At 35.3% G+C, this 13042-nt stretch overlaps 1 protein-coding gene across 2 annotated transcripts in view; it reads right to left on the bottom strand.

The window, feature by feature from the left end:
- The window catches only part of LOC118195527 (equilibrative nucleobase transporter 1-like), a 123136-nt gene that overhangs the window by 52607 nt on the left and 57487 nt on the right, over positions 1–13042 (bottom strand). For both annotated transcript variants that reach the window (XM_035367819.2, XM_035367152.2), the window contains exon 2: positions 4928–5079. In XM_035367819.2, the coding sequence (XP_035223710.1) occupies positions 4928–5079 (152 nt within the window). The remainder of the gene's footprint in view (positions 1–4927; positions 5080–13042) is intronic.

The raw sequence follows: 13042 nt of genomic DNA, 5'->3' as shown, positions 1-13042 counted from the left end.
CATCAGGCAGGCTACCCTAGCGGCTAATGTTTTAAAATATTCTAACAAAATCAATTTTTTTCATTGTTCGTTACGAATTCAGATCCTTATTTGAGAACTTGTATTGATGCATAATCATTAAGTCTATAATTAATAGTGGTAGACTGAAAAATTAAAGTAGATTTATACGAAGACTTAATTACTCTTTAGTTCATTTTTATTTTCATATAAAATAACTCGGTTTCATGTTGTTTGATTTCGAGCTTCTTTGTTAAAAACTGGTAGTTTTACCCAGCTTCAAATCCTGGTCAACGGGCTGGCTGCATAAATGCTTTTGTGGTTTTTACCATGTTTGGCCTTTCATTTTCAACAGTTTAAAAAAATTACGCATTTAAACTAAATACTTCGCAATGAATACATAATTATATTTTCTTCTATCTTTTTCCTATAGTATTATCTATTCTATTTCAATAACCCTAAATTCCTTTTTATCTGCACGTATATTCCCCCGTTATTTAATTATCAATCAACAATGCTTGTTAGCTTTGTTCATTGATAGCTTTGTTGATTTGATTAGTTACTTTATTCGATTATGGCAAAGTATTCGAGGGCTATCTGCCTATGGGGAGGGATGCCTTTGTGGGCGACGACTTTGTAAGGGAAGCTGGCTTGTATACATATCACACCTGGGGAAAAAAGCATGAAAATGGCCATGCATCTAGCCCATTCGCGAGGATTTGAACCCCAGACCAAACTACCAGTATTCAGCGACTTTACTACTCGGCGTCTGGTGGGGCCTGTTAGCTTTTGGAATGGCAGCTGAATAGTGACAACCATGAGTTCTAGGATCCGTATTAAGTAAAACTACAGGCGGTTTTGAACCTGCTATTTGCTCTTATGTCTCGTCATCTTGAACAGCGCATTTTTTGGTAACATGCTTAAATTACAAGAGTTGTGAATTTCTGTAAATGAAATGCTGTTATAAAAATCATTTTCTACCGTGGCTTGATATAAATAAATATTAGGTCTAGATATCATAGAAATAGCCTTAATATGAGCTGCATTATTTTAGATTAGACTCATAGTGATTCTATCTGCTAAATCTGTAAAGAGTTTCAAGTAAAGTACCACTTCGGGTTTATTAAATATAGCCAAAATCTAACATGCTGTTTCAATCATGATTGTATATGCGTATAAAAGTTTTAAACACTAAATATGAGAGCTTTTGAATTATATCATAATATTTTTTTTTTCTAAAAATGTGTTAAGAGCTTCAAAGTATCACTTCCGTTTTATCCCTTTTAACCAAATATGTTGCTCCTATTGATATAACAGTCTCAAATATTAAAACTGAAAAGTTTTAGTTATTTTAATATTATTTTCATTAAAAAATGTTACTGGTTCCAAATACAGTACTATTTCCGGTTGCTCAGTTTTACTCAAAACCTAATGAACTTTTTATACGAATGCAGAAAGCTTAAATACAGAAAATGGAAATTTTTGGAAGTTTGATATTATTGGGAACAAAGAGATAGTCACAGACAGACATACATCATCGTGAAAACAGTAAAAACGTATTGGACGGGGACACTAATTCGTGCTATTCACTGAAAACTTTCTATCGAATTTTTGGACTCAAACACAACCTCTTACCTGTGTATATATACTGGCGGGAAGTGAAAAAAATATTCAGCATATCTGCATGAAACCAATGTTTTAAATGTTAATGCCCACCAACAGCCGATCAGTAACGTTGCTCAACACTGTATTACAACCTAGAAATTAATCCTGGCAAACGCACTATTGGATGGCTGTTTTTATGATTTTTTTCCATGACCTCTTGAGAGGATTGTTAGCTTGCCGTATGTTTTGAGTGAAACCATGCCGCACAAAATTGCGATTTAAGTGGTCAAATTATGTTCTCCCTTCCACTTCTACCTATACCTGTACGTATGTAACATGCATACACTCGAATTTCCTAGTAAAAATTTATCCAGGAAGTCATCCCTCCCCGTAGGCAGATATACCTCTCAAGCATGTCAATTAATTTAACCTAACCTGAGATATTATCTCTGGTTCCGTGTATACAGTCAAGCGACTTATCCCCTCACCTTAACTCTTCCAGAGAAATCACGCTAAACTTAAAAGAAAATATAAAATAAACCTTTTTATTACTTCAGATTAAAAAAGCTGCCTGATCGTGTGTTAACAAAATAATCTCCACTTTTTGCGGAATATACAGAATACGAAATTCAAAGTAAGTCTTAAACAATATTCACAAGACAAGGCCCATTTTTAAGTTTTGTCCCAGGGCTTCGAATCATGCTAGGGCTAGCGAGGCTAAAACCGATTCAAATAAATACAGCAGCTGGACGAAAATCACCACAGAATAAGCAATTGCTTCCTAAAGCTCTTTCCTAACTTCAAGAAATTTCCTTTTACACTTGTTAACTAATTCGCATCTTTGTTGAAGCCGATGAAAATAGAAGTAACAGTAAAGATACAAGTTATAAAAATAATAAGGTAATAGTTAACAAACACAAATTTGCGGATCATAGGAAACATATTTTACTGAATATAGCGATAGAGTAGCAAGATATATTTATTTATATTTATACTAAATAACAATATTAATTATAAATGCGATAAGATTGTTTAAATGACTTAAAATAATGCTCTCTATTCAAAAAAACGGTATTATTGCTTGTAAAAGCATATAAATATTCACTTGCAGCTCTTCTTTCTTCGTAAATTCTAACAAACGTCTTTCTATGTAATAAGATGTTTAGCCTTTCCTTATGTATAAAACATAGCTTATCTTAAATAAAATATCAAATGTTCTAAATGACAGGTTCAGGGAGTATTTCTACATTAATGTGCATTGGAAGAAACAGATGAATCACGCAAACGGATTTCGTTTGCTTGATTATTATTATAAAATTAAATCATCTGCTTTAAGTCACAAATTGTCATGATAAGCAAGTCATAAGTCATAAATTGGCAAGATGCGTTTTAAAATAGCAGTTAGTAGTTTTCATGCATGGTGGGGCAGAACCGTTTTAGTTCATGATATTCATTTCGTTAGTTACTAAGTGCCTGCTGCACATGGGTAGTCATTTTTAAAATACAGATGAAATTCGAAGCCTGTACAAGACAGGAAAAGCGTGCTTTTGTACGTTTTGTTTTTCCTTGTTTTTTTTGGGGGGGAGAGGTAAAATGATTTCGTACCAAAGATATTTATAAAGGAATGTTTCCTGTAAAGACGGACACAAATGGATGGAGAAATTTTCTCAATGTTGTTCGAAAGTTTGCAATGAAAACTGAAGTATATGTCCTGTGTTGGATTTCATCTGAAGTGTAGTTTGTATTTTATACGCACTTTCGTTTAATCTTATTTGCTTGATGTTTTTTGGCCACTAATAATTATTGTTAGATTTGTTTTTTGGAAGTAGAAACAAAGCAATTTCTAGAATGAGCTAAAAATACTATGTGCGTGTAGTAGGTTTATTAAAGAATGCTGTTTATATGAGTGATGTGTTATTTAAGATAAAAAATATTTTCAAACTTATATGATATTTTATATGTTTATTGATCTCTGGCGTTCGTGATACGTTGGTAGCGTAATACTATATTTTGAAGCGTAAGAGAACAACCTGTTCCGATTGAAACAGATTCAGCAGCACGGAGAGTATAGCAACTGATCCGAGAAAGGTACAGTGTAGACAAGAAGTCCCTTTACATGTGAAATTATTAGTCCAAAGGGGCTTTGTCCCTGAAGTCAATAACTAAATCCGTCCCCACGGGGTGCTCGCCATCTAAATTGCATAAATTATTTTGGAACTGAGAAACGTCGTACTGTCATCTGCATGGTACTCAAGGCTCTTGCCGCGATGAATTTCGTGGCCTTGTTCTGATGTTGCTATCAGCCAAGTGAGATAAGTCACAAAAACACGTCCTATCCACTACGAAACAGTAAGTGCGAAGTGGGCAGGAGTTCCATCGTGTTGGAAAACAACCGTATCGTTGATGCCCAACTTCTGCAACTGTGGAAGAAGCTAACCATTCACCATCTTCATAAAAGTAATCTGTGAAATGGAACCTTCAAAAGAACGGACCAAAGATGTATTCTTCCGTCAGCCCCGCTTAAAGCTTCCTTCTCCCACTTTATAAAAATCTGATTACTTGGTGGCTCTTTACCGAACCATTCATGAAATCTATTCATCACCTGTGTCATATTCCATTGTTAAGCTTTGTTCATGCACCCACACACTTATGACTAAGCGCTCCTTCAAAATGAAGTCGCTGGTATCTGCTATTGTTCTTCATCAATTAAAAAAAGAAGTCGATGAATCGGCCAGCGCGCAGAATTTATTCTCCTTCTCGGAAAGTTACGTTGAGATTCGCATGAGGAGCACAATAATTGCCGTATCCATGATAAGAAAAGGAAGGTTCAAACCTTAAACTATCTTACCATCTTTATATTGTTACACACATTTTTTGCAGATGTAAAGGGACATTTTGGCCACACTGTACTGCACAATATAATAATAGCATAAATTATGATAAAATAAAAAAACTATTTGATAAACTAAAAAATATCTTCGAAGCAAATACTTTGAGGTTGTTGAAGACCGAATGTGGCTGAGAGAGCAACACAAAGAATTTTATGCAATTGGTATTGCATCATTGATAAAACAATGGGAAAAGTGCATACATAAATAATTATGAAGATTCTGTTTAAGAATACAAATAGTTTTCAGTTTTGCTTTTTGCGACTTACTTATTGACTTTGCTTAATTTTATTAGGCAGTCAAAAGCGAAAATGATCACTTCCAGAACAGCTGAAAAGTTTTGATTTAATGAGTAGTTCCCTAAATTACACATGCATGAGAGTTTCTTTCAAATATCAGGTTGAGGTTAAACAAACAGAAGGAAACAAGATACATACTTGAGTAGAAGTCTGATGATTCTGAGACCAAGTCTGTCAATAAGGAATCCCCAGATGAACGCACTGAATCCTACGCAGAATATGCCTATAGTATAGGCCAGGTTAAGGACTTTGTCTTGCGCTACACAACCGACATCATGCGCGAGCTTTACCTGTAAATAAAATCCGAAGATATTTAGTACGAAGTAAAACAAATTCATTCTACATTCACATTAATTCAAGTCATACATCGTACTGAAACCACTAATTTTATGACATGAAAAACATTTTTGATACAAATTATTAAAATGATTTCATTATAATACTCTTAAGACACTGTTACGTTAGAAAAACAATTTACAGTACATACTAAGCAATTTAACTCATTTAAAATTTATCATAGTTTTCTCTGCTTCTTGAAAGCAAGTTCAGCATAACTAGTGCCACTTCTCATAAGAGTTATGATATTATTTGAGGTTTACGATGTTTCACAAAAGGCAATAAAACACAAGTCTAAGGGAACATGGCTCGTATCCACGAAGGTGTCTTTTCTTTAAAGCCTTTGAAAAAGTTGCATTATTGGTGTTTTACCATAATGTTATAAATCGAATCAAATCAAGGAGATAATTAGCGACACATGGTGTCATAACAAGTACTAAAAAAACGCGAGTTTATCGTAAGACTATGAAAATGAGATGGCTGCGAAATTGTTACGAATAAGCAATATACAGGATGTCTCAAATGGTTGTTGCCAAACTTAAGATTCTGGTCTGTCATATCATGACAAACAAGATTTACATAGGATCTTCCTTCCGACAATGAGAAAGGCGATCGCTAGAGGGCAATGTTTGCAGGGTTATGGGAGAGTGGGAAGAGTGATCATTTCAGGCGAGGACGTTGCAGGAAGAGGATGAATCGGTTTACTAACTCAGTTCTTTATGGACATTTTGCGGAAACAGTGTTGCCAGATCGTGCGTACCAACTGTGTAGGTTGACGTACCAGCACCTATAAGCCGAAACATCTGGTTTCAGCTTAATGGAGCCCTGCACATTTTAGCAGCACTTGTACGGGAATACCTCGATAGGACATATCCTGATCGCTGGATTTGTAGAAGTGGATCAGTCGAATGGCCACCGAGATCTCCCATTCTGGTTCCCTTGTATTTCTACCTGCGGAAATACATGGACTCTATGTTGTACGAGTTGATCTTAATATCGGACATGGATCTCATCGCCAGGATAGTGGATGCGGCTGCCTGTGCCTGTGTCAAACCTGTCCATTTTGAACGGGTCCGTGAATCAATGCTCCGACGGTGTGAAGCATACATTAAGATCAATGGAAAGTATTTTGAACATCTTCTATGATTTAACTATGCTCTTTAATAAAAGTTTTTTAATACCTCTTTGGACATCCTTTCTTTCTTTCCCTCTACACTTGCGAACATTGCCCTCTAGTGGCCGCCTTTCGCATTTTCGGACACAAGTTCCTATGTAAATCTTGTTTGTCATGGTATGACAAACCAGCATATTAAGTTTCTTAACAAGCTTTTGAGATACTCTACATATTTTGCAGACCATTAAATACAAATGTGATTTGATATATAATTTTGACGGTTCTTTGTAGGATGGTCATGAGAAAACTTCCCCGATATATGAAACCCTAGCAGCCTATTCGCTCAACCGATTGACATCAAATTTTAGGAATTGTTATCTGAAGATTATGATGATTGAAAACAATAAAGCTTTCACGGTTATGTTTACAGTGAACAAATTTCGAAATGTTCAAATAGCAACACCCACCTTTTTTCCGGCGCAAAATGATCAGCGCATTGAAAAACTGTAAATGCCGTTGGAACATTACACGTATGACAAAAATTGCCGGTGAGAAACATTTCCAGAGAAGAACTCTATAAAGGATCAGTGACAATACAAAAGAGGAAACGGGGGAAAAAACCATTTATTGGGATTATCAATTTTTAATGTATACAAATTTTCAAGATAGAATCCGTAACTTTGCAATTCCGTGGCCGCCGAGATCCCCCAACCTCATTCCGATGGGTTTCTGGCTCTGGAATTGTCTGAAATCTAAGGTGCTCACACATCAAATTCTGAAGATATTTTAGAACTGAAAGATGCCCTTAAACCCGAGGTTGTACAGATTCCTACTGTACTGACTGTTGTCAACAATCTCCCGCATGCCATGTGTTACCTTCTGTGAAGGTAGGCACGTTGTAAACTTGAAATAAAAGTTTTTTTCCCTCTCTTCTCTCGTGTTGCCATTGGTTCTTTACGATGGTCTTCTTTGCAAATAATTTACGCCGGCAATTTCCGTCATATACACTAGTGAAAGAAATTAACAGAATTTGCATATTTAATCGAATTGCCTGAAAAGAACTGAACTGAAGGGAAAACCACTGCTTCTAGATAAAAATTCAAATCTTGTACGACAAATACGTAAGCGTATACATGTGTGTAGGCAGAGCCAGCAGAAAAACAGGCTTTATAAGCGCGTGGAGGGTAAGACGAATTGCGTTCGCTAGCACATCTCGGCGAATTTCTTGGTGTTATATTGCAGCAATCGGTTAAATTGACATCGGAACAGTAAAAATGAGTATCCGCCAATGTTTAGATGATGGAATGAGGTGGCGGATTGTGACGAGGCTAGAGGCAGGTCAATCGCAAGTACAGATATGCAGAGCGTTTAATTTAACGCCCGGCGTCGTGTGTAACCTATGAAACAGTTCCAGGATACCGGATCCATAGAGAAAAAGTCTGGGCAAGAGCCACTACGGTCAGAGAAGATCGCTATTTGTCCATTTTAGCGAGGCGTAACAGAGGGTCTACAGCTTTTCAGCTCTCTCGGGACCTGTATGCAGCCACAGGAACCCGTGTAACAAGGGTGACTGTTTCCAAAAGACTGAATGAGAGAAGGTTGTTTGCCAGAAGACAGGCTGTTTGCGTCCCGCTCCCGTCTATGAACAGAATGGTATAGGCTAATAATGATTGAGTACGGAGCAATGGGCGACCGTTCTGTTCACCGCCGAGTTCCGTTTTACCCTAACCCTGATTCTTGCCGTACTTTCATATTGAGAGAGCCAGGGACCCGCTACCTATCCTCTAGTGTCCGCGAAATCAGCAGTTATGGCGGTGGCGGTGTAATGGTCTGGTCAGGCATCATGTTGGATGGCCGCACACCTCTCCACGTCTTTGACAGAGGCTCTGTGACTAGTGTGAGGTATAGGGATGAGGTCTTGAAGCCCTGTGTTCGCCTTTTCCGGGATGCAGTGAACTCCGAGTTCATCTTACAGGACGATAATGCGAGGCCACATAGAGCTCTTCTGGTTGATGAATTTCTCCAGAGAGGATATTCGCCGGATGGATTGGCCAGCCAGGTCTCCAGACCTCAACCCTATAGAGCATGTCTGGGACGCTCTGGGGAGGCAAATTGCAACTCACAACCCCCTTTGATAACCATCCAGAAACTGTAAACAGCGTCGCTGAATGAGTGGGACCAATTGCCACAGGCACTGATAAACTTATTTCCACTGTGACATCCCACTGCGATTCCTGTATGGCTGTAAGAGGGGACCATATTCCCTATTAATCCATTTCTTTTGTGTCTGTTTCAGATCTTCAGACTCCCATGAGTGTTACACACGAACATGTGTGTCTATTATAACTGTTGAATGTTTATTTTGTTTGTATTATATCAACCTATGTTCACATCAAATTTTATTCAAATCTGTCCAGTAGCTCTGGAGATCGTAGATAAAATATGAAAATTCTCTTAATTTCTTACACCAGTATAGATATCATTCCAACGCCATGTATGTCTTTTCGATGCGCTGATCAATTTCGGCAGGAAAAAAAAATGTGCGCTGCCATTCAAAAATTTCGAAATGTTTTTACTGTGATCCTAAACGTGAGAGCTCTACTGTTTTAAATCATCACAATCTCGAGAGCCTACATTCAAATAATACTATCTGAAATTTCATTTCGATTGGTTGAGTGGATAGGCCGCTAGATATTCATATATCCAAAAAGTTTTTTTTATGCCCCGTATACTTGTCTCAATGTAAATATCACTATGTGAAATCTGCAGTGCATATATGTAGAAAATCTTTACTTCTTATATCATAATTGTACACATTTCATGGTAGTAAATTATAAAATCGATTAATACCTAAATATATGCTTTCGTAATATAACTATTTTTTTTTAATTATGCATGTGGTTTATAGGTTTTTCCGTCTAGCCTTCTGAAATTACTGGAAATTTCCAAAATATTTTCGAATACATTTATTTAAAAACTCACGTATAAGAGAATCCGCGCTTTTAAAAATGCCTTCTCTAAAATCAGCTGTAAAATATAGAAAATAAAGCTAGATGAAAAGAAATTTTTGGCCTATGGTGCACCGTTACTTAGATTAATTTTCTTTTGTTTTCTTGTTTAAAAAATCTAATTTGTGCTTTCTGTTTTTAACTTTCCCCTATTTTCGTTAATGTTTGGCTGACTAGTTGCTACTTTTTCTTTAAGTTTAATTTGTCATGTATTTCTGTGCAATTCTTCCCTCCTCCTGCCTGTCCAAGGGTATTTTTTTGATAACTCCCTTACTTTCAGCCTATCAGAGACTTTTCTGTTTCTGACGCCACTACTATGCTTACACAACTCCTTACATCTGGTTTTCTTGGCGGTTGATTAACGAATATTCAACATCTTACTAACTCATCGAAAGTGTCTAACTTCACTTGAGGTTTTTCTCTGCTACTGGAGTGCTTATCGTACTCCGACTTATCACCCTCGAAATGCTAGCCATAATTGGTATCAACGTTTTTTACAAATTACACACAGGATCGGATTATGTCCTGGTGCCTGTAACATGTGACCTGCTCACCTAAGTCATTTGTTAGTACTAAGTGGATGGTAGTGCCAAAATCATAAAAAAATACAAACTGTATATTATATAAAAATATTTTTGGAAGACTGTACAAAATTTTGATTTTAGAAAGTTAATCTAGAGTATTTAAAATTAAGCCAAAAAAAATAAAGAAAGAAAGAAAGAAAGAAAGAAAAGAAAAAAAGAAACTTTAGTTTTCCCTAGAATTATTTTGAATAAATCTTTGCCGAACTGAGGCTATCGGACATTTGAATCCTTTTCGCCAGTTCTACCAGTTAAAGAAGTTTCTTCAGATTCTTTTCTTTTGTTCCTGAAAAATTGTCATCCCACTAAAGTCTATTAGTTATAAAAAAGTTAGACGTACGTCTGTATACTCTGAAAACAAAGAGGATTTTATTCAAAATCTAAATCAAGTTAATTTGTGTGTGTCTGTGTCTTTCACTTAATCAATAATCAATGCAATAAAAAAATTACGTTCGATTTCAAAGATTTAAAGGCAACTTGTAGTGAAACTTTGTAGCAAAAATATGACTGAAAACAATAGACTTTGCTTCTTACAAAAATATCTTACAATCAGTCAATTGTTAAGTGTTTAACAACATAATGAGAAGTATTATACGATGCATTATTTTATTTATAAAGTGAATTGAATGAAGTTTCACTAAATATTGCCTTGACGTATTTTAAATGGCCTTTCCTGAACTATTCATTCATCCGGAAAGTTATGCGGTTTTTCAAAAAGAACCACTATTTCCTTCCAATTACTTATTAGTTGCTGATAAGGAGTAACTTTAATCGACGAAGTTGTCTAAATACAGTCTTTTCTGCCTACTTTTTATTATTATAACAGGTGTTTGGATCAGATGTTTTGATAAAAGTTTTGTTTCAGTGCAGTGCAGTGCAGTGCTAAGAATGGAGGGCTCAAAAGTTCATTTTCACCATATTATGCTCTTTTATTTTAAAAAAGGAAAAAGAATGCTAATCAGACTGATCGTAACCCATGTGCTATATGTGAATAAAATGCTATTTCTGATAACACAGATCGGAGCTGCTTTGAGAAATTTAAGTGCGGAAATCTATACTTCGAAGATGATGCTCGCTTTGAACGACCATTCCTGTACACAAGAACCTATTAAAATAAGCTTTCGTTGAAAGTCTACATTATACAGTTCAAGAACTATCTGACTGACTAAATATCTGAAACGTACAGCACATGATCGTTTGAAGAAGAATGTAAACCACTATAATGTGTGGGCTCCTAACACTTTAACAGAACATCCTTGCTGGAGTTTCGGCATGTGATGCTTTGTTTAAAAAAAAGCTCCCTTTTTTAAATGGTTTATTATTGGAGATGAAAAATGGATACTATACAATGATGTTACAAGAAAAATATTATGAGTATGAGTCAAAATAACCTCCATTAGTAACATCGAATGGGGACCTGCATCCCCCAAACGTAATCCCTTTTGTATTGAAGGAATTGTATACTAATGAATTATTGCGATCAAACAAACAATAAACTCTGTAAAATACTATTCCCAAACGGAAGTTTTAAAATCGGAAATCAAAGGAAAACGCCCAGAACTGATCTATCTTGGATTGACCTTGCTTGCCCCCAATATCCGATGAATGTCAGAGAAAATCTTTTTGAGTATGACTGAGATTTTTTAATACATTTCCCATATTCACCACACCTGAATCCCTTGAATAATCATTTCTTCAAGTCACTTTCAAATTTTCTGAACGCCTTTTTGTTTTTGAGACAGACCAATAGTATCTTGATAACCCCTTTGTAATTAAATCTAATGACTTTTTCAAAAAAGGAATTTTCCAGCTTCCGGAGAGATGACAAAAATTCCCAAAGCAAAATACTGCTTATCCGATTCAATGAAATTTCCTTATGTTTTACCCTGGTTTCCTCAGGTAAATCGAGCCACTTCCTTCAAAAATCTTGAGGAAAGCATTCTTTTCCCCCCAGACAGATATCCCTCACGTGCTTTACCATAATCTAAATACTGGTTATAATCGTAACTAACTCTATGTGGGAAGGTATTCTATATTCAGAACTACGCCATCTTCTCGCAGGAAAATACTCCAAAAATAAAGGAAAAGCTTATACATATTTTCATTTTCTTACTTTTCAAATATAATCCAATTTTCACTGTTTTGCCTTCCTCATAATTTAGTAAATTCCAGTACTGTGATATTTAATAAAATATAATTACACCACACATGTTTTTAGTTAAAAATTAAGCAAAACGGCGACTGTTATCGTGATCTGTATAGAAAGAATTATGATTTATTTTTTATACATTTTTATTTTCCCTTTTGATACATATAGATTTAAGATAATTATTCTGCATGGCACTAAAATGTGGCAATGAGATACGGAAATGTGTTAAGACATATAATAATCTTTATAAATTACTTTTTTAGTTTTTAAGCAAATGCATTTAAATGCCTTTAAGTTAATTTCCCATTCCTCTTTTAAATGCGGTTAATGTATTGGTATTATCTCCAAATTAAAAGAATATTTTTATTGTTAAATATAAATTATTGTGTATTGCAAGGTCGCAGGAAATAAACATGGCATATAATAAAAATTAATTTTCTCTAAAAGTATTTAATCTAACATATGCTTTAATGACTATATGTAGCTTACTTAACTGTGATAGATTAATACCCACTGGCAGTTATTTAAAATTATGAATGTAAATAAGAGAAAATATAATTACTTCTTTTCATTTACCAAAAAAAAAAAAAAAAAAAAAAAAAAACTCCTTTCGTCAGGCAATTAGAGAAATTCATCCAGAGAGAGTTTTTACCCAAGAATAAAAAAAGCTCGAGAGTAAAACAATATGAAATTGGTGACCATGATAACAATCTTACAGTGACTAATACTAACGGTTTCTTAAATTGATATTACACATACCGAAACACTCAGATACGAGAATTTGTTTGCGTTCAAACTTAGTATGCCAACATGCTCAAGGTAATCGTCGAATATCAACTTAATTATTAAGAATGCAAATGTGTGTACTTTTCACCAAATATTTAACATTTACTCGGAAAACGTCGAACGCCCTTGTTGGGAAAATCTGTGGGTATATCGTTTGTAATGTTGACTAGACATAGTCCTTGGAAATTGTATCAAAGGCAAACACCATATTAATTAGAGAAAAGATATCGCTAAATCTGCCCTTGAAGGATTCGCAATCGTACAGTTTGTCAAAATCAG

This window comes from Stegodyphus dumicola, chromosome 4 (genome assembly GCF_044657685.1).
Source record: "Stegodyphus dumicola isolate Sdum_Otavi_A_Nest chromosome 4, ASM4465768v1".
Lineage (NCBI taxonomy): Eukaryota > Metazoa > Arthropoda > Arachnida > Araneae > Eresidae > Stegodyphus > Stegodyphus dumicola.
This window is presented reverse-complemented; position numbering and strand designations above follow the sequence as displayed.